The 25,140-nt window shown below is 47.9% G+C and overlaps 1 protein-coding gene across 3 annotated transcripts in view; it reads left to right on the top strand.

Annotated features, from left to right (window-relative positions):
• Positions 1-993: 993 nt before the first annotated feature.
• The window catches only part of NRG2 (neuregulin 2), a 145,350-nt gene continuing 121,203 nt past the window's right edge, over positions 994-25,140 (top strand). For all 3 annotated transcript variants that reach the window (XM_081015165.1, XM_081015164.1, XM_081015166.1), the window contains exon 1: positions 994-1,458. In XM_081015165.1, the coding sequence (XP_080871291.1) occupies positions 996-1,458 (463 nt within the window). In that variant the 5' untranslated portion in view covers positions 994-995. The remainder of the gene's footprint in view (positions 1,459-25,140) is intronic.

Here is a 25,140-nt window from a genome sequence, read left to right on the forward strand (position 1 = left end):
GGGGTGGGGTGGGGGCAGTCTCCAAGGAGCACATCACGGCTTCATGGTGGGCCTGGTCTGGGTTTACTCTTTCCAGGGGAACTCCCATCAACATTTTGTTAAAAAATAAAAAAGACCTGTTGCCAACCTCCCTTCCCGACAGGTTCAAGGCTGGTCCTCGAACTCCCATAGTATCCCGCTGGGTTGTCATTCTCTGGTGGATCAGCGACCGAAGCCCAAGAGAATCTTCGCTTGCCCGCAACAGATGCAAACACGCGGGATACTTTCTCGCGCGCTCGGGAGGAAAAGCCACGCGCTGCCCATCTCGCCCCGCCAGCGGCTGCCTGCCGCCCCCTCCCGAGCAGGCTGCCCCAGGAGGTCTCTGCGGGGGCTGCCGAGCCGCGGAAGAGGCGCCCGCCGAGGAGAGACGGCGGGGGCTGGCCCGGACCCCGGGGGGCTCCCGCGCCGCCGGAGCAGCGACGTCCGCCCACCCCGGCGCGGCTCCGCGGCTCCGCCTGCCGGGCGGGCTTTTCTACCTGGCGGGGAGGTCTCGGCCGAGGGGGCGCCCGCGGAATCCCCGCGGAGGGCTGGTGGGGCGGAGATGGGGTAGGCGCGCCCTCCGCCGCCTGGGCGCCCGGCTCTGGCTCCCCTGCCCCGCCGCCCTCCTCCTCCTCCTCCTCCTCCTCTGGCGCGGGAGCCCCGAGGGCAGGGGCGGGATCCGCGGCCCCTCGCCGCTCCTGGCCGGTCCCCCCCCATCTTACGCCGCTTCCGGTTCTGGAGCCGCGGCGGCGGCGGCGGCGGCGTCCCCCCATGGCCTGGCCAGATGCGGCAGGTCTGCTGCTGCTGCCTCGCGGTGCGGCGCCTGGGCGGCGGCGGCGGACGGCTCAGTGCGGCGGCGGCAGCAGCGGCGGGCGCAGGAGCAGCTGGGCGCGGCGCGGCGGCGGCGGCGGGCGAGGAGGAGGAGGAGGAGGAGCGGCCTGGCGCGCGGGCGGCGGCGGCTCCGGGGCTGCCTCGGCATGCGGCGGGCTGCTGCGGCGTCGGCGCCCGGCTTGTGCGTGCTGCTCGTCGGCGTGTCGCTGGCCTGCTACTCGCCCAGCCTGCGCTCGGTGCAGGACCAGGCGTACTCGGCGGCCGTGGTGCTGGAGGGCAAGGTGCAGGCGCTGCCCGCCTCCGCCGCCCCGACGGGCAACGGGAGCCGGGCCGAGGAGGGCGCCGACGGGCCCCCGCCGCCGCCGCCGGGCATCCTGGTGAAGGTGCTGGACCTGTGGCCCCTCAACAGCGGCGGCCTGCAGCGGGAGCAGCTCATCCGCGTGGGCTCCGCGCCCGCGCCCTGCTCCAAAGTCAAGCGCAACCACCGCTACATCTTCTTCCTGGAGCCCACCGAGCAGCCGCTCGTCTTCAAGACCTCCTTCGCCCCGCTCGACACCAGCGGCAAGAACCTCAAGAAGGACGTGGGCCGCATCCTGTGCGCCGACTGCGGTGAGCCCTCGAGGGGGGCGTGTGGCCCGGGGAGGGGGCGGCAGGTGCCCGACGGCCCGGGAGGCTCCCTGCGCAAGGCCGGCTATTCCGGCGCTCCTCTGCAGTGCTGCATTGGCGAGCGGGGCGCAGCCTGGGAGGGCGCCCGGGCGCCTGTCGGGGCCTCGGCCTTCTGGGCGGGCGCCCCCGAACCCCGCTGCTGTCCTTGAGGGGGCGGGTCGGGGTGGAGAAGGAGGCCGGGGGCGCTGCTGCCCGCCTTGCCCCGGGCGCCCCTCTTGGCGCAGGCTGCGCTCCGTTGTGTAAGGCATCGCCAGCAGCAACTTTCTTATGTAAACAACGCCCCCCCCCGCTCCCCCATCCCTGGGTGTTAAATGGCTCCATTTGTTGCTTTGAGCCGCTTCTCATTTCTCCAGAGAAAACAGCTGGCCTGGGGCAGCCCGTGGCCACGTCTTTTGCGGGGAAATCCTTTGTGCCATCTTTCTTTCTGGGCGGAAAAGGGCGCTTCTTGGGGTGCGTGCTTCTGCTGCAGATGCTGGTTTGCCGCTCTGGAGTTTGTGTGGCCCCGGGTTTTGCAGATTTTATGCTGCATTTCACAGGAAAGTTTGCATTTTGTCAGGAACCACGTTTCTTTTGCTTGTGAGGCTGGCAGGGCAGATGCTGGCTCCTGTCACTGAAGAGCGAAGAGGTCTCTCTGCTGGGTGCAGGCGATTAAGGGGATACAACTAAGGTGTTGTTGCACCCCACCCCCTTAGGGTCAAGGAAGCGCCGGAGTTAGGGCCACAACAGATGCTTAGATCCAGCCTGATGGGTTTTTTTTAAGCAACCAGGCATTGTGGACTTCCAAATTTGGTTAGATAGAACATCAGCACTGGTGGAGTGGGGCTTTAACCCCTTTCACTCCTTGCTTTTCCTTCTCTAACTCTGAAATGATGTCCTCTAGCTGATGCATTGCATGCCTGTGGCAGACAGAAACATTTTCTAATGCAGATAATTTATAAACTGCAGAACATTAGAACATTCTTCCCAAGTAAAAGCCCTCTGTGCTTTCCATAGCCTCCTTTTCATCCTAATTATTTTTTTGTGCTTCCCTTTAGGGGTTTTTTCTTTTTTCAAGATAAAAAGTGTATATTTAAAATGATCATCTGGAAAATGAAGCAGTGGTTCATATTTGTATTTTTGGGTAGCCTATTTTACTGTGTGGTTCCAGTAATGATTGTGGTGTGAGCTGACTGGCCGTAGGTTGGCAGATTTTTCTGGACTATCTAACCCCAGAAGCTCAAGGCAGTTGAAATAACAGAAGCTCCTAAGTAATGGATTGTACAACTTGGTTGCACACGTGTTGACCTGGAAGCAAGGGACTGTAGCTTAAAAGGGAACTGACATATTCTAAAGCTATAAGTCTACGCATACTTAGTTGAGACGGTAAGCTCTACTGAACAAAGTGTGTCTTACTTCCACATAAACATGCATTGGCTAGTTTGGATTGGATGGCTGATTTAGCTTCATTCTCTTTTAACCTAAGGAAGCCGTGATGAAATGAACAGGTTTTTTAACCAAGTAATAGAGAATTTCTGGTTCTCCTCTTCAAACTTGCCCAATTCAAGCCGCAATATAGCTTTTGGTGGCTTAGGTGCCATTTATTTATATACAGTACTGTAAAAAAAATTTAGATACCCCTTGATTTAGTAGAACCTCAAAGTGACTTTGATAAAAGTGATAATAGGGTAGTTTCCACTCAGCTTTAGGCCTGCCTTTTCTGGTAAGAGGCCTTCCTGCACAGATGTTTACCATATATGTCAGGTGAAAATGGCTTCATGCTGGCCAGGCCTGGGGGTGTTCTCTGCCCCAGCTGCTCCCATTCTCTTCTCTTTCTGCTTTGGGTTTTTGGGAGGGGCACAAGGCAGTCTTGGGTGGTTTCTTTTGAGTTGGTTTTATTGATGTTTCATTGTGATCTTCCTTATGCAAATACTTTGCTTAGAAAGTGTATAATAGTTTGAAGGACACAATCAAATCAAAATTAATCAATGTTGAGCATAATTGCATTAAAGTAACAGGCTGGACTGTTTATGATTATTGCTGCTTCCTGATATTTAACTATGACTTTTCAGTACATATAGCTAATATTGTTCAAAGTGATTAACACCCACAGTCTCCATAATTTCTGTCCGCTGAATATCTTTGCTATTATGAAATTTCAACATACACTCTCATGAATAATACAGAATTCCCCGGGGACAATCTTTATAACATAAAGAATGTATGAGCAAGCTGTTCTAATTGACAGCACATGGGCATTCATTGGGTTAATTGGATCATTTATTCATTAAGAGCATTGTAGCATGCCAGTCATACAGTTGTATGTAATAAAAGTTCTCCTCACCCTTTTTCACCTATATACTTCCAGAGTTAGTACATTGCCATACAAGAGAACTGATAATAGCAATTAAGATGGTTCTTCACTTAATAATTATTTTTAAAAGTTCCTTTGGAGTTTCAGTTGCCAGCAAGGAATGAAGGTGAATATTAATACTCTGAAGCTGATGAATTGTCCATTAGAGACAGAAGTCATATATGTGAATGTTTCGGTTCCCAGATATAAGTTTTGGCTCTGGGTATCTGATTGATCAATTTTGTTCTCTGTGATAGAGGAGGAATGTTGAAGTCCAACATTTCCCATTGGGATCTGTGGCAAGCTTTTATAACTGGAAATGTTTGAACTACAGCAGGTACCCTGAGAATAATCATCACTCCTCTTTTTCCATGCTTCTGATTAGCTGAAAGTTTGGCATATCCCTCTGCTCATTCACAAAAATGCAGCAGATAAAATTAAGAAAGCCAGTGATAGATTAATTTAAGAGGACTAAAAATTGGGGGACGCACCACCAGCTAACACATATTTTTCTCTTATATTAGGAAAAGGCCTCATCCTATGCATTTTTAAACTGAGAAATCACAAGTTAATTCTGTGAAAAGGGCTCAGTGTAAAAAGAAGTTTATTTCTGCACTTTAACGGTTTGAAGGAATGCCTTCTAGCTAAAACACTCTGTGGGGTTATCAGGAGCACTTTCTCAGCACAGCCATGGTGCAGATTGCAACATCCCCTTGCACTTCATTATAAGGTGAATTGCTGTAATGGGCTTCTTCTCTACCCTTGAACCAGTGGAGTGATGTTCACAGATGCCTATAATTCTGTCCTGCTCAGGACTGGACCTCCTCAGAAGTCATGGGATGTAGGATGCATTGCTCATTTGAACATTGTTCTGGATCCCACAATCTTCTTGTGCCAGGATGAAGACATGTTCTGCTATTATATTAAATGATGCCATTATAAAATAATTGGTGTATATGGATGTATTGAATGCCCACAGCTCTGCTTATAGTGTTAAGTTATTTACTGTGCTGTCAACATTTATAGTCTCCTTTCTTGGCTGGGGCCTGAGGCTGCACAGGTAATACTCAATGTGGGGTGGGAGAGCAGGACCATGGCCAGCTCACTATGGAATGGGGTAGGGCCAGCCAGGCTGGCGGCAAGCAGAGCAGGACCATGGTCAGCTCAGTGTGGAGCTCAGAGTCATGGCACTCAAGAGCTAGTGTTCCTCAAGCAATCATCTGGAGTCAGTGGAGAGCCTTCCTCAGTCTCTGCTCTCCAGATGTTTTCGGCCCATGGTCAGAGATGATGGGAGTGGTGGCTAAAACATGTGGAGAACACCTGGTTGGGAGAAGACGGTTTCAAGTAGTTTTGCTGTCAGATTGGTGTTTGAAGCCCTCCTTCCCCACACTGGGGGAATTGTTGGTGCTTAAAATAGCTGTTCCCTGTTCCTCAGGTGCTGCCTCTTACAGAGCTGGGCAGGTCACTGCCTCTGAAGGTGGTGTGATAGGGAGCTGCCCCTGGGAAAGAGTTGGAGGAGAAAGGTACAGACTGCTTGCTATGGCTAGGCAGGTGAAGACATTGCTGGCTTCTGGGATTTTTCTCTCTCCTGGGAGTTGCTAGGAGGCTTAGGGTCTTCTAGGGAACTTTCCAGGACTGGTTTCTGCACTCAGTCTTCCCCTCAGAATCTTCCTCTGTTCCAATTCCTGGGCCATAGCATCATGAACTCTGCTATGTGCAGCCTTTGTGTCCAAAGTGTTGAGTAGTTCTCAAGCAAACTCACAAGAATCTTTATTGCCTGGGATTTTTCTTGTAAAATGTTACAAAGCAATGTTGAGCAGACCCCAGGGGAGATCTTGTATTCCTAGAGAGAATTGGGGGCGGGTAGTATAGTTTTGATCCAGGGCTAAGTCACCTTTTATGGTCTGGCTTCATTTCAGGTCCTAGACTATAGTATGTTACATTCTGTCATTCTGCTTCTTGTCTGTCACGGTGATATGCAGAGGGAAGGCATGTGTATTTGAGGTACATAGAGGTGATGCTATGTGCTTCTGCATTTTGTGCACCAGGTTTGACAAGAAACCCACGGGAAGGCCTCAGAAGATCTTGCTGGAACCCAGAAGCCGCTGTAGCCACTTCCCCTTACTTCTCAGGCTGCAAGGATGCCAGTGGGCGGCATTGACACATGCCACTTTGTCCCCATAATTGAGGGGGCCGTGCGATGTCAACACGCCATGTGCACATGCCCTGTGGCATGCGTGCATGACATCAGCATGCCCTGCAGCATGCTTGCACCATGTGTGCATGGCAGGGCATGTTGGTGTGTCATGCAGATGTCCTGTGGCTTGCATGTGAGATATGCGCATGCCCCACGGCATGTGTGTACAGCCACCACAGAACTTTGAGGTGGCCCGGCCCCTTCATTGAATTTTTTTTTGTCATGCATGCCTTTGCACGGGTGGGTGGGTGTGCCTGTAGAGTCGCCCCTTGCCGCCTGCCTCAGTCTGCCTCACGGACAAGCTAGGCCTGCTAGTGCTGCTTTCTCTGCCTGTGTTTGCACTGGTAGAAAAGTGGGGCTTGGGGTGGGTGATACACTTGCAGATTATCTGGTTGCAGCCAGCTGTGTGCCCTGGCTGCAGGGTCTCTTTTTGTTTGGATTGGTTTTGCTCTTATGGTTTTGTGGCACCTCTTCCCTCCTCCCTCACCCACCCAGCAGCCTTTTCATTTAAGATGCTTTTGAAGCAATCCAGAGAAACAATATATTGTTATCCATGTATTTTTGAGATTATTGCTGCTGCTGGGGCATGTATATGTGGGTGGAGCTGTGAACGGATGGGGAGGGCTCTGTGAAGCATTTCACAAACACACCCGTTTTCCAATTTTAAATTTTGGGTGAAGGAGAGGGACGTTTGCAAGGAGCTGCCTGAATTCTTTCACATTTTACCTTTTTATTTCCTTCAGTGATGAGGGGGAGTGGACATTCAGAAGACAATCACACATGTGTCTTTAAAACTTTCCCTGAGGGATAAAAGAGAAATATAATGCACCTTTCATTCAAGGCACTGAAGGTGCTCTACAGAACCCCCCCTTCCCTGGTTCATCCTCATGACAACCTGTGAGGTAGGATGCGCCAAGAGAGCTTGACTGGCCCAAGGTCACCCAGGGAGCTTCATGGCTGAGGGGGGATTTGAAGCTGGGTCCCCCCAGTCCGAGCCCAACACTCTAACCACTACACCACACTGGCTCTCAAAGGTACCCAAAGAAACCCTACAGATACTCTCCAAACTGCCCCTCTCTACCACTCTAGGGGGGAATGATTTGTGTCATCTTCAAGCCAGATACTGAGAGCAATGAAAATATTCAGAGAAGTGATGTGATAAAGTCACCCTGGACAATTAAAAAAAAAGGGGGGGGGTTTACATGTATACCTTGCGTGTCCCATTGCCTTCTAAGGGAGAGGCAGATGACAAAACACACAAGGGATTGTCGTCTTCTTTAATTGTGTTCTGCCAACATTGAAAACATTTATTCTCTGCAGGCAAGGTGTGGGACAGCTTGATCACTGTGCATTTGGGGGCCAGCATAGGGATTTAATGTCGCCCCCCAAAGTGACAAGTTCACAGGGTTGTTGAACCTGTGCCCTCAGCAGCAACCCTTGGGCTCTCCCTTTAGTTGACAGGAGGAGCCTTGGGGAGCTGGCAACATGAAACGAGGCCATAAAAGCTGCGGTGGCAGCCAGCCAGGGCCGGCCCACCCAAGAGGCAAGCTGAGGGGACCGCTTTGTGGCAGGATCCACAGGGGCAGTGTTGATCTTTCCTTTTCCTTTGTTCCTGATATTGATATTCAGCCCCCCTTCTTCCCTGGTGGGGAAAGGTGTGTGCGCCATTTTGTGGTTTGCCTCAGGTGCCAAAATGTCTTTTGCTGGCCCTGCAACCAGCTGTGTTTGCCTCATGGATAGTTTGAAACAGATCAGGAGCTAACATATCAGAATAAATTTACAAAAGCCTACATGCCCAGGATACTTCATACTATATGAGAGGGAAAGTTTAGAAAGGTTAAAGTTTAGGAAGAATTGTGAAATGTATTAAATATTAGACCTTTTAGGAGTTGTGACTAATTCTGTGTAGAAATCTGTAGCCTGATGATGCCACCTGTCCAGTCATCAGCAATCTTTAACAAATCCTCTAGCCAGTTAATCAATTGAGGTTACAGTCCTTTACTTCCCTCCACAACAGTTACCCAAATCCTTTATGTTTTTAAATAATGCCTCTAGAGCCTGGTTTTGACTGGAAGCTCCTCCCTGGATTCATGTTCTCCCAAAAGATTATTGTTCCTACTGGTACCAGAAATATCATTATCTGGGAATATTTATTTGTTGTAGGTGGCAACCCTCTAGAGAAGACCGGGGGGGGGGGGTGGAGGGTGCAGGGGGAGGAGAGGAAGAAACTCTGTCACATCTACTGGTGTGATGTTGGATCTTGCCCAGTATTTCACAGGCACCTCATGCAGCCATCCTTTAGGCCAGAGGTGGCCTGGCCATTTCTGGCCTGTGCTCCAAATTCCCCCTTGGGCAATGCTCCAGGGGCCTTTTGCCAGCAGAGAGTGTGGCCAGACCATACTTTCCCATGCGCATAGGCAACATGTGCTGGGCACACAGCCACCCCTCCTCAGATGATCACTTGAGCAAATGATTGATCAGATGCCTAAGGAGTTTTTGCATCCCCATTTGGGTTCTAGTGTAGGAGAAGAGGCAATAACTTGCCACTTTTTAATATATATTTACTTTTACCCCACCTTTTTCCCTGACAGGGACTCAAGGCGGCTTACAGATAAAAATATCAGCAACTAAAAACATTGGGGAAATAAACAGTCATTTAAAACTATTAATTAAACATTGATTGAATTAAAACTATATAAAGTGTTAAAAACACAAGGGTAATTACAATAAAAACAGCACAGCATAAAAATAAAAACAATAAAATAAATAAAATAAAAACAATAAAATAAAATAAAAATAAAAATAAAAATAAAATAAAATAAAATAAAATAAAATAATAAAAACAACAATAAAAACAGCACACCTTTCATTAAAACTTTCTATGTGTGGTTCCAAAGACAAAGGAGAAATGCCCAACACAGGCTGGATTTCCCTTTTAAAAATATTTAATTTCTCTGAGTACATGCTTACATCAAAAATTAAAAGACAGTTACACAAGCAACTTCTGATTCCCAAGCTGACAGGTGAATAACTAGGCCCTTCTTCTGACATGCTCCCTAAGTGTTAAAATCTGGCCCTTTTATCTTGACCTGCGGATATTTTTCCTCTTTAGAGCATGTTTAAAGTGTCAGTGATCTTGTTTATATATAATACTAAACCATAGTTTAGTGTTATGTATGTGAGTCCCTAGAGCAGCTGCAAGGAGGTGGCTGTAAGCATTCATTTCTGTTCTCAACTAGCCACAACAGAGCTTTCCAAACTTTTCAAGTTGGTGACACAGTTTATGGACATGCATCATTTCGCAACACAGTAATTCAGTTTTGCTAGCAAACCAGAGGTTAGGAGAGCAGGGAATGTTTATGTGACACACCTGCACACTGCAGCCAACACACTAACGTGTTGCAACATACAGTTTGGAAAGTTCTGAGCCACAACATGACATTTTAACTGAACTGGGAAATGTGGTTAGAATAAACCAGGGCTTTTTCCCCAGCCAGAACCCAGGTAGACGCTATTGCCATTATGAGAGAACAAGGGAGGCGTTCCTGGTGAGTTCTGCCACCTCTTTTTCTAGAAAAATAGCACTAGTTTAAACTGTGCTTTATCTGAACAAACCAGGGTCAGGAACTGTAGTTTGATCTTTGTTCAGATAACCATGGTTTAAATTAACTGCAGTGACGGTTTGTCCTCATTCAAGCAAAACAACAAACTGCAGGTGGCTGAAGATGGAAGCTGATGCTTCCAATCTTGTGGTTGTGCTGGAAGACAGTGGCGTAGCGTGGGGGGTGCAGGGGGGGCCGGCCGCACCGGGCGCAACATCTGGGGGGGCACGCTCGCACTCGCAGCTCTCTGCCCCTACCTGGCTCACTCACTCTCTCTCACTGCAGTGCTGGCTGTGCGAATCCGATCCGAGCCGCTGGGTCGCCGCCCACTGTGGAGGGGGTGGGTGCCAGGCGTGCGGTGCGGAGAGAGAGCGAGGGACTATCTGGGGGAGGGACAGTGCAGCGGCCGCCCAGCGCAGCGCTGAGCGCGGGAGAGAACCACACCAGACCAGACCAGCCCAGGCAGCAGCAAGAAGAAGCTGGCAGTGGCGGCAGGTTAGGGGTTAGGGGGTGCAAATTACTTGCCTTGCCCCGGGTTAGGGGGCGCAAATTACTTGCCTTGCCCCGGGTTAGGGGGCGCAAATTACTTGCCTTGCCCCAGGTTAGGGGGCGCAAATTACTTGCCTTGCCCTGGGTGCTGACAACCCACGCTACGCCGCTGCTGGAAGAGGAGCAGGGAACACACAAATGGACACCCAGTAGCACTCTGCTGAGGGACAGCCTTCTTGTAGGGCAGAATAAACGGACTGCCTCAGGCAGCAGATGCTGAGGGCAGTGGTAGGCATCTCCCAGGCCGTTCCTTCTGAGCCCTCTAGCTGGTCTTACTTGTTGCTTGCCTGGGCTGCTTTGTTGCCTTGCCTGATCACCTTCTCCCAACATGTCATAGAAAAAAGTGGGAAATACCCCTTCCTGAGTAAGCAGCCTTCCCTTCCCACCCCCCCCTCCAGCAGGCATTGCTCTGCTCACACAGTGCACTGTGATGCCACTGCATTGCAGCATTTGATGAAGCAGGCAGCAAGCAGGGGCCAGGCAGTGCCTTGGTGTCTCACTCGTCATGGGGGGAGGAACAGGCTTCTCCCCCTCTTGATGGGGTTGTCTGTTTCTAATCTGGTGGAAAGTTGTATTTATTTTTTTTACATATAATCCTGTGCCAGGGATGTAGGCTTAGCTTCAGTCAGGGTGGAGGAAGCAACTTAGTCCACTTCAAATCATAATTGCAAGGAAAAATAGCTTCCAATCTGATTGGCTGTTTCAAGCAGAAATACTGTAGGTTGGTCAGTTGGAGATTATTGGTTTGGCAGCACACTTTTCCTCTCTGTTGCTCTAGCCCCTTGGATTCCCTGTACTTCTGTGACATGTGGCTGTAGTTTCTGCCTCATGAGAGTTTGTAGCCAGGATTTCTGCTGAGACTAAATTTAACTTTCCTAGCAAATGCTGTCCATGTTGCAGATGGATGATGCCCCGTAAGTTGAGAAGTGGAAGGCCTTTTGTAGCACTGCATATTATCTATAGTGCTTTAAAAAAACTGTATTTTCATTGTATATTATTTGCTTTTATTAGAACTAGAAAACATGCTTTGTTAGAGAAAAATGACCGAGTTGAGTTTCCAGAACCTTCACATCAGCTACAGGTGTGAGAGATAGGAAAGACCAAAAGAAGAAAACTTCTGAAATATAAATGTTGCTTTGAAAAGAATTGGAAAAGTCTTCTTGACCTTTTTCAGAATGTGGAATATAGACAACTGAATAACAGCTTCTGAAAGACACAAAGTGACAGGAACCCAAGTGGAACAAAATAAAAAATAATGGATAATTACAATACACATAGACAGCTAAAAATGAAAGCACGTGTGGATATATGTGTATAAATTAAAGCATGACAAAACACAAATACAAAATTTTCCAAGCTGTAGCTGCTATATAACAAAACAAATAAGTTCTTCAACACTGCAGATAATAATTGATGCAGTCTGCAGGATTGCATCTCATTTCCTACTTATTCTTATCAGATTGGATAATTGTTCATGACTGGCAGACATTAATCCACAAGTTATGTTTGTACATCTATGCAGTCCATTTTCTTCACTTGCCTGTTGCAGGAGTGAAGATCTTCAGTGGTTCTGTCTGGTTATGGTGATGGTTGCCTTGCAGTCACAAAAATGGGGTGACTGCTTTTGCACTGTCACCTGTAATTGCTCTTGGTTCCAAAATGAGCGAAAGCCATGGCTGCAGCAACTGAAGTCTGGGAAACAAAACTGGAGTTTCAGGGAGGTTTGGCACAAGGAGGCAAGGCCCCCCCCCCTTCTATTTTGGCAAAAGCAAACTCAAAACCTGAATGCCAGTTCACCTTAGCATGCGGTTCTTGTCCTTTGGCAGCTGAATCAGCAGTATTGATGCCCGTGGTTTTTTTTGCTGTAAATTCATTGCTATACCGAAAGGAGCTGACAATGACTTGCTAAAAGATAGGGCATGCCAGGGGGGGGGGGGGAGCATGGCAAAGAAGTGGATCTGGTTTGAACAATCTCCTCCTCCTGTCACTATGCAGACTTTAAAATGTAGTACATTATATTGAAAAGGGACGCGGGTGGCGCTGTGGGTTAAACCACTGAGCCTAGGGCTTGCCGATCGGAAGGTCGGTGGTTTGAATCCCCGCAACGGGGTGAGCTCCAGTTGCTTGGTCCCTGCTCCTGCCAACTTAGCAGTTCGAAAGCACGTCAAAGTGCAAGTAGATAAATAGGTATCTCTCTGGCGGGAAGGTAAACGGCGTTTCCATGCGCTGCTCTGGTTCGCCAGAAGCGGCTTAGTCATGCTGGCCACATGACCCGGAAGCTGTACGCCGGCTCCCTCGGCCAATAAAGCGAGATGAGCGCTGCAACCCCAGAGTCGTCCGCGACTGGACCTAATGGTCAGGGCTCCTTTACCTTTTACATTATATTGATACTGTCCTGCATCAACTTCTTGCCTTGCTGTGGAGATGATGGAAGTGTGACTTCCTGTATCTAGCTTTAATTTTGGAATCAGAGCAGTGCCATTAATAGATTAAGTAGCAGCTTTACAGGCCCTCTTATATTCCTTCTTGACTTGGAGGAGCTAACGAGGTGAGGGCCAGGCTGGATCTGGAAGGTTCTTCTCTGAGGATCTGCTGTTCTGCATTTCGTCATGTGGAGCAGTGGTTAGCAGTTCTTCACAGAAGGTTCTTGACTGTGGGACTGTGCCTATGTCATTCACCACATGCGACCAAGGTCAGCAGTCCTTGACAATGGAGGATTCTGGAAGTCCTTTTGCTGTGGTGGTCTGTTTTGTCATGGAGTTAAAATACAAAATAATTAACTAGTTAATTTTGACGTCATTTCCCTGGGATGCAACCATGGGCAATCATAAGTGATATTCGCTGATGTTTTTGACTTGGTTGTCAGTGTCATTTTGATTTAAATACACTCTCCACAGTTTTCCTATCAGGACATATTCTCAGGATATTCAGACACCCATCTTTGACACCCAGGCAAATGAGAAGCATGTCTAGAAGGCCGTGGAGGTGTAGCCAGGTTTAGAGTCGCAGGCGGAACGCCACTCGTTAAGCCACACACATCCTAAGCCACTGACAGGAACTATCAAGAGAGACAAAGGGAAATAAAAACGCTGAAGAAATATGAGCTGATTCCTGCTCAAGCTGCACATTACTATCAGTTGTAGGATCCTTCCTCCACCCCATATTTTTTATTCACTCGTATTTATTTAATGCATTTAAACCTATTTTGCAAGGAATTCTGCCCTTGTGAGGAGGCTCGTAGAAAATGTTTAAAACATAAAAACACAATAGCAAAAAATAAGTAATAAAATACAATTCCATAATTAAAAGCCATCACCACAGGTTAGTATAATAATATATAATGCAACTCAAAATATGAAAGCTTGAGGCAATTTCTTTTTCATGCACAGAAAATGGATTCAACATGGTCCAGTGCAATGCAGAACAAACTTTACAGTATGTGATGGACGTAAGAAGAAGAAAAGACTTGTGGGACTTGCAGTTCAGTGTTGCATCTAGTTGGGCCTTCGTGTTTGTGCTCAATCTTGAGTCGGTTGGTTCTTCCCACTCCCAGGACCTGCGTTCTGTTCCTCTAATGTGCAGAGCTGCTCTGGCAAGTATTGCTTCTGGTGAAGAGACAGGCAGGAATTTCACACAACAGTTGGTGCCATGGAGAACCTTCTCTGTACACTTTCAGTTTTCCTATCAGCTACATGTCTCCTTTTCTTCTCCTTTCTCCACTTTTCATTTCTTTAGTCCCCTGTTATCTACTTTTACATTTCCTTATGCCAGTCTTTGTGTGTTTATTTTTTTCCTGTCAAATCACATCCTGATTGGCAGTGGCCTTTTGTTTTAAGAGCGCCTGAAAACAACCTCAGGGTTCAAACAGCCCTTATGTCCCAGCTTGATCACTGAGACCATCCGCAGGAGCATCACTGGTGGTTCCCTGAGTTGGCCAGGCTCATTTGACAGCAACAAGAAACCAAGCCTGTTGTGTCATCAGCCCAGGCTGTGCAATCCTCTGCCAACAGAGATTCAGCAGGCGCCTTCTGTGCCAACTTTTAAACACCTGCTGGAAACATTTCTACTCTGCCAGGCCTAGACAGGCAATTAAGAGTACATCCTTCCACAATGGTTCATTGATGTCTGTATTTAACTTTTTCAATGGGTTTTAGTGTATGGTTTTATTTTATTGCTGTAAACTGCTTTGATTTTTTTTTTAAAAAATGATGCAGTGGTATACAATTTAAATAAATAAATAAATAAATAAATAAATAAGGCAGCAAGCTTAATGCACATGGCTGCTGATGTTGCTGTGCTGGCAAGGGTCGCAGTGCCACAGATTGACTCTATTTGGGGGGCACACTGTGGGAATGGGCTTGGCTAGCTGCCAGTTCCATGACCCAGCTTGACCCTGGTTCCAGCTTCCACCCTACTGTTCATTCCAGCTAGATACCCTCCCAGCACCGACCCACATGGAAAAGAAAGGAGCTTGTGGAACAGAAGTGCCTGAACTAAAGGAATGAGGGGGCATGTAAGTCGGGATGGTGGAAGGAGCTGGGCCTTTGCACTCAGGCTGAGCCCTAAGACTGGATGTTCAGATGCCGCGTGTAGAAGGGAGAGGACTCTGAAGTGACAGGGAAGTGATACTGAGACGGTATCTCAGCTGTGCTAAATGTTGTCATGGCAACCTGTGCCATGGAGGGTGGAGGCTTACATGATAGCAGCTTTTTCAATACAGAAGCCTTGTCTGGGTTGTCACACGGTTTCATTTCTCCACACCAAAACTCAACTTCTTAAAAGTTTGTAGAACAATGGATCACAGTCCATTCTTAGAGCACTCCTTACAATACAGTGGTACCTCCAGTTACGAACTTAATTCGTTCTGGAGGTCCATTCTCAACCCGAAACCGCTCATAACATGAGGCGCATTTTGCTAATGGCGCCTCCTGTTGCTGCTGTGCTGCCGGCGCATGACTTCCGTTTGCATCCTGGGCCAAAGGCCGCAACTGGGAGCATCTACTTCCGGGTGAGCGGAGCTTGTAACCCGCATCATTCGCAAGGGGGATGGTACGTAACATGAGGTTCCATGTTAAGGTCAGCAGAGGGGGCCTTCTCGGTAGTTCCCATGAAGTTTGGGGTGGCAGCAGCCCAGGAGAGGACATTCTGTGTGGCAGTCCCCAAGTTGTGGACGTTTTTCTCACTTCCACAACTTGGGGGAAGGCGCCCTTACTGTGCAGCTTTTGTAATATGCTGAAAACTTACCTCTTTGGAATAGTTTTGATACCTGAGAGAGATATTTTCAGGACCCACCCTATTCCTGTTTCTAATGTTCAATTCTGCTGGTGTAGAGTGGGCACAGAATTTCAACACTCGGAACTGCCTCAATATAGCTGCCCACCTCCTTTGCTGGGCTCCGTTGAAAACAGCTTCTACATGCAAATTAGGAAGTGACCTCTTCAGACAACAGAATGACTCTTCTTTTCTTATCTCTGCAACTGTGATCTCCTCGGTGATATGAACACCATTAGGCAGTAAATGCGCATTACTCCATCTGTTTCCCTCCCTCCCACTCCCATTGTGTGGCCCTGGGTGCTGGCAACCCATGCTATGCCACTGCCTGGGACTGCTGGTGAAAGGAAGGTAATACAAATACAGGCAACAGCCATAACCTCCTTCTTCCTCTTCCTCCTCTTATTGAAGATCACGGAACCATGGAATTGTAGAATTGGAAGGGACCTCGAGAGTCATCTAGTCCAACCCCCTGCAGTGCAAGAATCTCAACTAAAGTATCAATGACAGAAGGCCATCCAACCACTGCTTAAAAACCAAAGAAGGAGAATCCACCACCTTCCGAGGGCAGCAGTGAATTTGAGTACTGTAGTGCCCTGTGCAAGCCCAAAATTTGTCGCACCCCTCCAGCCCTCATGTTGCCTTCCCAAATACAGGTAAGGAGGCATCCAACTTTGGTAAGGAAGCGTAAGGGCTCTGGCAGGGTCCTAAAGCCCTCCACTTCCTTCCCAAAGCTGGGAAAGTGCAAACTAGGCTTTGGGAAGAATGAAGGAGGACTCTAGGACCCTGTCAGAGCCCTCACACCTCCTTCCTTGCGCCTTGCTTACCAGGCCCTCTCAGCACCCAATACATGCACACTGTTCACACAGCCCTAAATCTGTCCCTGCTGAGGGAGACAGTTCCACTGTTGAAAAGCTCTGACTGTCAGGAAGTTCTTCCTGATGTTTAGTCAGAACCTCTTTTCTTGTAACATGGACCCACTGGCTCCAGCCCTACCTTCCAGAGCAGGAGAAAACAAGCTTGCTCCATCTTCCATGTGATAGCCCTTAAGGTATTTGTAGATGACTATCATATCTCCTCTTTTCCAGGCTAAACATACACAGCTCCTTCAAGCAGTCCCCGTAAGGCTTGGTTTCCAGACCCTTAAGCATCTTGGTTTCCCTCCTCTGCACACATTCCAGCTTGTCAACATCTTTCTTAAATTGTGGTGCCCAAAACTGGACACAGTATTCCAGGTGTAGTCTGACCAAGGCAGAATAGAGTGGGACTATTACTTAACTTGATCTGGACACTGTACTTCTGTTGATGCAGCCTAGAATAGCATTAGCTTTTTTTTGTTACAAGTATGGCAGCTTAGCTTCTAATTTCCTTAGAGAACTGCTAGTTCAGGCTGATCTGTCTTATTCAGGAGGAACCCAGAATAAAGGCTGCAGAAACATTCTGAAGTAAATAACTAATACAGAACACTAAGAGTAACCAGTAGCTACAAACTGAGGGAAGTGAAAAAATCCCCTGGTTGTTTTCTTGGGGGCTTTGTTCTCCCATTCTCAATTGTCTGCTCCTCCATTTGCTTCCATGATGTAGCTGACAAAAACCCAAGCAGTCTTGGGCACTGTACTCAATAGAAGGTTGTCTGGGTAACACGGCTCATTCTCCTCTATTCCCCAGAAAAGAAGGAAATATGACTGAATGGTACACACTCTGTGCCTAGAGGAAGTGCAACTTTTTTTCTTGCACACTTTCAGATCATACATGTGTGCAAGAGCATTTCACAGGTAAGGAATGGAGGGGAGGTTAGTTTCCTGCTGATGGAATATTTCAGCTGAAGCTTCTCTTTGGACACCCCAAGGTTATTGGCTCCCCAGTGAATAGGAAAGGCCCTCTTCCCACACCAGCACTGTCAGACACCACTGAAGTTTCCCTTATTCAGTTTATGGCTTCTCTTTATCTTTCCTTTGTACACATGTGATGTTATGGTTCCCACATCCTGTGTTTTCTACCCTGAGATTCCTTAATAGGTGGGAATGTGCACAGCATGTCCCCCATTTTGTAGACCGAACACATGCCTGCTCTTTGAGGGTTTCTTCTACAAAGGGCAAAACATGCAAAATGAAAATAGCCTTCTGGAGCAGCTGTATGACATGCCCAGAGCAAGAACCAAACCAAGCCCCCCCCCCCCCCCGGCAGCCCATTTGCGTTCAGTGACCTGGCTGCATTGACAGACATGCCACCTCCTTAGCCCAGGCTTTAGTGCCTTACGTAGGAGAGTTCTTCTAATATGTTCCTTCCTGGCAGATTGGTGGGTCTAATGTGGGTCTGATGATTCTGCAGCCGCTTTTTCAGATTTGGCATGCGCTTTCCTTCCTGCTCCTAATATGAAGGAAGGAAGTGACTGCTCTGAGGCCCACCTGTCAGGGTCTGCAAGGGCCCACCTGGTCCTGCGTTTACCAGCAGGGCAAGGGAAAGAGCCTCTGCCCCTCGGCAGGCCCCAGCTCTTGCTGCTTCCATTCCTCCCTGCTTTCATAGATCTTTCCTTGTGCTAGGTAAAAAATAAGCCATTGAAGGAACTTGGCATGGGATGGCTGGAGTGGTATTCAGAGGACAAGGAGTTGCTCGGACAAGGTGTTAAAAAGCAACACCTGATAATCAAATTGCTTTGCTGTACTGAGCAATCTGCTCAATGTTCTTTTGATTTTTTTAGGTAAAGGGGGCAACTGAGCTAAGCCATTCGTGCCTTCTGGCTCAATTCTTGCCTCAGAGCAGGCACGAGTCTTGTTCTATTTCTGCAAGATTTTGCTGGGCTAACCACAGGAAAACGAAGCCCACTTTAGAGAACCGTGCTCCGGCAACTTTCAGGTTTGTCTATAGTGATACATCATATTGGGGTGGGGGCATACCCTCCAAGTGTCCTGATTCTCCAGGGACAGTCCTAGAATTACAAAAGCCATCCCAGTTTCTGATTTAATCCCGGAATCTCCTGGTTTTCCCTTTTCCTCCCCTCCTCATCTCGATTAAAAGTGGTGGAGAGATGAGACGCTCCAGCCAGTGGCGTAGCGTGGGGGGTGCCAGGGGTGCCGGCCGCACCGGGCGCAACTTCTGGGGGGGGCGCGAGTCCAGAGGGAAGGGGAACGCCCCTCGCTCAGCCCGCGCATCCCTCGCCCGCCGGCAGCTTCTCCTCCTCGCCTCGCTCAGCGCCGCCGCCGCGGATGCCGCCCAGACCCCCCAGCGTCCAGGGCCATTTCCCGGGGAGCCTCCTCTGGCACATGCCCCGCGCAGGAGGAGGAGGGGGAGGCGGCTCCGGGATGCTCCCTCCCGCCCCGGGAGGCAGAACGCAACGCACAACACACACACACCCTGTCGCCCCCGCGGCAGAGCAAGGCAGCCAGACGCGGAGCAGGGAGAAAGGCTCGGGCTCACCTTGGGGCAGCCTCCGGAGAAGCGAGTCCCGAGGAGGAGGAGGAGGAGGAGGAGGAGGAGAAGCCGCCGCTGCCGCCGCCGCCGTGCGCCCCCAGCACCGGGAGAGAGGCCGCTGGCCGCCCGGCGGGCCGTGGTTCCTTCCTCCGTCGGGCGCCCAAGGGGAGGGGGCTTTGGCTGCCTCGGCCCGCGGGGGCTCCACAAATAATAAATTTAATAAATTCCTTTTTTTAAAATAAGATATTTATTAAAGTTTTCAATTTTATACAAAGAGAAAAATGCAAAAAATAGAAAAAATATATATTAAAAACACATAAAATTCACAACTTATTTTTCAATAACATATTTCCCTGACCTCCTCATACCTCCCCTTCTTGTTTTCTAGTTCAAATTATTTGTTCAGCAAATCCTTATCTCATAGCATTACCGCTAATAACACCTTATTTTCTATCCAAGTTCTTGAAACTTAAACTTTTACTTTAAAAAACCATTTTTTCATAACCTTTTATACCATTACAGCTAGAAACCACTTAACGTAATTTCAATCCAACATCATTCAACATTCCTTAATATTGCAGTATTTCTGTAAATAGTCCTTAAATTTCTTCCAATCTTCTTCTGCCGACTCTTCTCCCTGGTTGCGGATTCTGCCAGTCATTTCTGCCAATCCCATGCAGTCAATCAACTTCATCTGCCATTCTTCCAGAGTGGGTAAATCTTGCGTCTTCCAATACTTTGCAATGAGTATTCTTGCTGCTGTTGTAGCATACATAAAAAAAGTTCTATCTTTTTTAACACCAACTGGCCAACCCAGTGGCGTAGCATGGGGGGTGCAGGGGGGGCCGGCCACACCGGGCGCAACATCTGGGGTTAGGGCAAATCCATGGGTTAGGGGGCGCAAATCCACAGGTTAGGGGGCGCAAATCCATGGGTTAGGGGGCGCAAATTACTTGCCTTGCCCCGGGTGCTGACAACCCACGCTACGCCACTGGCTCCAGCTCCTGTCCTTTTTGGAAACAGGAGACTTTGTTGTGTGTAGGTGCACAAACTGAGTGCTGTTTATACAAAAATAAAATACCTGCACCAAATGAAGGAAACGGTGAAACTGCCATATGAAGCCCTTCCTATAATTTCGAAGGAAAATGTAACCAATTCACTTTAAATTCTTCAGCAGCCAGACATTTTAAAGGAAATGTGTGGAGTGTTTATTTCTTTATTGTAACTGGAGCCTTACATTACAAGCCTTTACCTATCTACTCTGAAGTAAGTCCCACAGTATTCAATGGAGCTTACTCCCAGGTAACTGGGTAAAGACTGCACAGCCTTACATTGTAATCCTAAGCATTTTTACGCAGAACTAAGTCCTACTGAGTTCAATAGGATTAACTCTCTGGTATGTTCCTGATCATTCATATCGTTAACCCGTCTTTTTCCCTGACAAGGACTCAAGGCAGCTTACAGGTAAAATTTTATTTCATTCCATCGATCTGTTGATAGTGTTGTACATGATCTCTCACTTCACATATTTTTCCTTTACAACAACCCTGTGAGGTAGGTTAGGCAGGCAGGTGGCAATTGGCTCAAGGTGAGCAATGTATGTGGGTACATGGTGTCTATGTGCGTGGCAGATCAAACGTGGGAGAAGCTTCCTGATGTAGAATACAATGTCCCTATTTTCATCAGAGAAATGTTGGTGGGTATGGGTGGGGGACAAGGGTCTCTTGCCTTCAAAAATGTTTTCAAAACTGCATTGGTGGTTATAAAATACTCTCCGCAGGAAGCCTTGCCTGGTGCCTCGCTTGATGTAGTTTTGTTGTCATGCCAAAGTCTTTTTATTCTCCCAGGCCTTTTAATTGTGAACTTCAATTTCTTATTATTATAGGATTTTATATCCTGCTCTGCCATCTACTGGTTTAACCTTTTATTGTTGTTGTTTTACATTTTCAACAGTGGTATTATTACATCTTTATCTGCATTGTAAAACTTCCGTGGGAGCTTTTTTTTTTTAAGGCAGTCTATAAGCAGCTTATATAAATATATTTCTAAATAAAATGCTCTGAAGTGGCTTGTCATCATAAAAATAATACTTGAATTATAACACAACAATATGGCTGTTCTGATTACGTATCAGCACTAGGTGGCAGTGTTGCGCTCACCCATTTTGACAAAGCTGGTTATCCTCCAACAAGTGTCAGCAGGGCGAACCCACTGGCTCTCCCATCTGCTCTCTCTGAAATAAATGGGAACAGGTTTGCCACACTGCAGAGTTTCTGTGTCTTCCCCCTCCTTTTCTGAAGTGCCCCAGTTCACTTACAACATGAAGATACCATCAGTCAACAGCTATTTTAATTAAACTGTCTTCAGCTGGCTCTTCAGTTAGCCCAGTCCTATAATTAAAGGGAATTTAATAAACACTACAAAGCCTATTTAATTTTTTTGTCTCTGAAACTAAAGCTGAACTTTCCCGACCTGCGATGAGCTGAGAAGCTGGCACCCCACTTTCCCACGTCTTGTTGCTTCTGCCGCCCTCTCCCCCCCCCCCGCTGCCTCGTTGCGCTCAGGTGGAAGTAGAGAAGCCTGTTGTTTTCCTCTTGCCCAGGGCTGTGGCTCTTGACGGCAGAAGTCAGGCGCAAGGCAAGGAGGGCGCGCAATGTTTTTCATTGCAGACATCCTCAGCCTGGCCCTGAGGGGTGTTTGCACTGAAACTTTCCCAGATTATCATGCCAGCCCAGATAGCCTCCCTCGTTGTGGCTGGGCGGCTTCTCTAGAAGGAAGGCCACATTTTCCAAGCACTGGATATGCTGAGGGGAGCTGTGACTCTTTTCACAGATAGGGCATCCATTGCTACCTGTAGATCAGGGGTCCCCAAACTAAGGCCTGCGAGCCAGATAAGGCCCGAGGGACTCGTTTGTCTGGGCTGCGGCGATCCCTGCCGCCCGCTCTTACTGGCGCTGCGCTGTGCAGCTGTCCACTTCCGGGTCGGAGGTGCACCAGAAATAGCTTGTGCGCATGCGCAAGTGTTATTTCCGGTGCACATCCGGGTCGGAGGAGGTCCGTGCACATGTGCACAAGCTATTTCCAGTGCTCCTCTGACTCGGAAGTGCGCCGGAAATAGTGTGTGCGCAAGCATATGGGCACGCCCTCCACGCCCTCCGGCCCACCGCGCGATCGGCGCTGGAGACACCGGCCCGAGGTGCAGTAAGCTTGCTGACCCCTCCTGTAGATGCTATGCCCTGACATCTTGTCTGCAGAGGGAAGTGGTCAGAGACAGATTTAGGGGCACAGAGTCTTGGGGGTGTTGCCAAGGGTGCAACAAGTATACTTTAGAACGGAGCATGAGAGGAGCGGGGGGCAATGTTGGTGTCGCACAGGGGGCTGCTGAAGTCTGAGGCGCCAACATCTGTCATTTCAGTGGTTCCTTATTAGCACATATGTAGCTGCTTCTCGTGTCATAACATACATTCAGCCTCAAACCAATGGATCAGTTCAAGTTCTGTGGTTCTATTAAAAATAGACTCCTCAACTTTTTAAAAAAGACCCCTCTGTATCAGCGTGGTATGACTGATTCTGTGATTCTGTGTTAACACTACTAGAAATAAGAGCGCAGGTATTCATACTATGCAGACATATGAAACTCTTGATAGTTTCAAACCATAGTATCTTGAATAATCATTTTCAGGCTGCTTCTGGTCATCCACTCCCCAACTATATTATTTTGTTTCCTCATTATTGTTCTTTCACACCTGTATCTGAGTTAGAGGAGGGAGGGGGCTGCCCTTTTTTCTTTTATTTTGGGGGCTGCATTCTTCTTCTGTTTGTTTTCTATGTGTTATTCTCTTGATATTCAGTAGAGATCTCTCTTTAAAAATAAAAATAAAAAATAGACCCCTGCAATTACTGAAGAACAGTCCCTCGACTTTTGAGGTGTTTTGTTTCTTAGCTGAGTCAGTTGGGCTTCTTCTGGAGTCAGAATGTAGGGATGTCACCGATTTGTACCCAAATAAAAATGAGACAAGACATTTGTCATTGTGCAGACTATGGGCTGTATTCAACCAAATACCGTATTTTTCGCTCTATAAGACACACCAGACCACAAGACGCACCTAGTTTTTGGAGGAGGAAAACAAGAAAAAAAATATTCTGAATCTCGGAAGCCAGAACAGCAAGAGGGATCGTTGCGCAGTGAAAGCAGCAATCCCTCTTGCTGTTCTGGCTTCTGGGATAGCTGTGCAGCCTGCATTCGCTCTATAAGTCGCACACACATTTCCCCTTACTTTTTAGGAGGGAAAAAGTGAGTCTTATAGAGCAAAAAATGCGGTAATTGTACAAGTGGAATGACTTCCACTTGTGCAATAGAACTCCCCACTCGCCTTGTCATTCCTACATCTGCTCCTCAGGGTTGGGAGAAAACCCAGAACCAGTTTTGGGTGCAGTGGGGGGCAGGCGAAGTCCCATTTCACAAAGCAGAAGATATCATCCAGCATGCCGAGTTCAGGTGCCTGCCCCACCAACTCCTGTACCCGGCCATGTGGTTTTGTGTCTGCCACATCTGCAGTGCAGCTCAGTTCGCTATAGGGAGTCTACAGTATCTTCAAATCCTCAAGAATGGGAGGCTGTCATTTGTTTTCCCTCTCGCCCGAGAAATGCCAAGTTCCTCTGGCAGTTGGCCAGATTCCCTCCTTAGTGTTTGGCATTGCCGGTAGGTCCTGCAAATAATAATTTTTAAAACCCTCAAAGTAGCAGGCTCTGCTGCTTAAGGCTGGCTCAGATGGACCTCACATACATAGATGCTATAGTACTTTACTTTTGTTTATAAGTCTTCAGCTCTGTTCTGGAAAAACACGACAGTATGCCTTAAAAAATAATTAGAAATCTGTAATTTATTAATTGACAGATTCATCTGGTGATTAGTCAATTATTATTTTTCTTAGTGAAGTTGCTATGTGTGTGTGTCCATATAGCAATATATATCATGACACTTTATAAAGGAGATATGCAGTCTCCTCAAATACTGAAATGCTTGCTTTTGAATGAATTTCCTCCACTCACTCATTTGGTGTGAACCTGCAAGATTTCTCATTTTATCTGCCTTCTGATCTTTGGAGAGATTATTGTCTTTTGTTTTTAGTCAGAAACTGGGCACCATTCCTGTTGGCATTCTGGAAAGCAGGCAGCAATAGTGAATGCCAATAGTGTTCTATTTCTTCCTCAGTTACTTTATTCATTTTTCATCAATGCACAATGCTTACTTTTAACTTCTGTCTCTACTACCTTTTATGTAAATATAAGATGCTTTTATGATTTTGTTTTATTTTAAATATGGCATCATTTGCTTAAATCGCACATTGACATACACCAAACACAGTTTTGCTATGTTTTTGCACATTGGATGCATCAGATCTCCGAAAACCATCACTAAAATTGTTAAGGATATCTTTGTAGACTAAAATTTTATTAACCAATATTTAATCTCCCTACTTCAGACCAGGAATGAGCAACATTTAGATCTTGGCCTGATTCCATTCAGGTGGGGGAGCCCAGAGGACAGAAGTAGGGGGAATGGGGGGGGGAGCCCAAACAGTGATGGAAGAATGTGTGTGAATGTGCAGGATGGGGGGGGGGGGAGCCCTCTGGAAATAGACACCCGCCCCTCTCCAGTGGGGGTGGGAGAGAGAGGAGGGGTGTCAGAGAGAGAGAGGGGAAAGGGGGTGACAGGTCCCCACAATTGACTTTGTCTCTGCTCACTGCCAGGATGTGACCCCAAGAGAGTAAGCTCAAGGGAATGTAGCCCTCAGTGGATTCTACCCCCACACCAAATTTATACATTTAACATAAGGTTACCAGATTTTTTTTCAAAGAATCCGGGGACACTTTTTTTTTTTGAAAAGAGAAAAAAAAGGTGTTTTTTTTTAAAAAAGTTGTTTTTTTAAATAAAAAACTTAAGAAGTAATATCCTTCCTTTGGGCCCCGGCCTGCTCTCTTGGAGCGCTAGCCACCATGGAGTAGGCTTGGGTTGTACCTGGGCTCAGCCACGTGTCCTTGCCCTCCCGGTGCTCTCCTACCTCTCCTCCTCAGCGGCGGTGGCAGTGGTGCGGCAAGGTCAGGGTTCTGCTCTTTTTTCTCCTTCCTCTTCCTCCCTTCTCCTCTCCTCCTTCTCTCTGTGTTGGCCCCGGGGTTTTCCTGGCCCCGGAGCACCACTGGGCAGTCAGCTGGGTGGCCGGTCGCTCTCGCTTCCGGCTCAATTTGGGTTGTGGGGGAGGGGG

The sequence above is a fragment of the Podarcis pityusensis genome (assembly GCF_964106645.2).
Source record: "Podarcis pityusensis genome assembly, chromosome: 7".
Classification (NCBI taxonomy): domain Eukaryota; kingdom Metazoa; phylum Chordata; class Lepidosauria; order Squamata; family Lacertidae; genus Podarcis; species Podarcis pityusensis.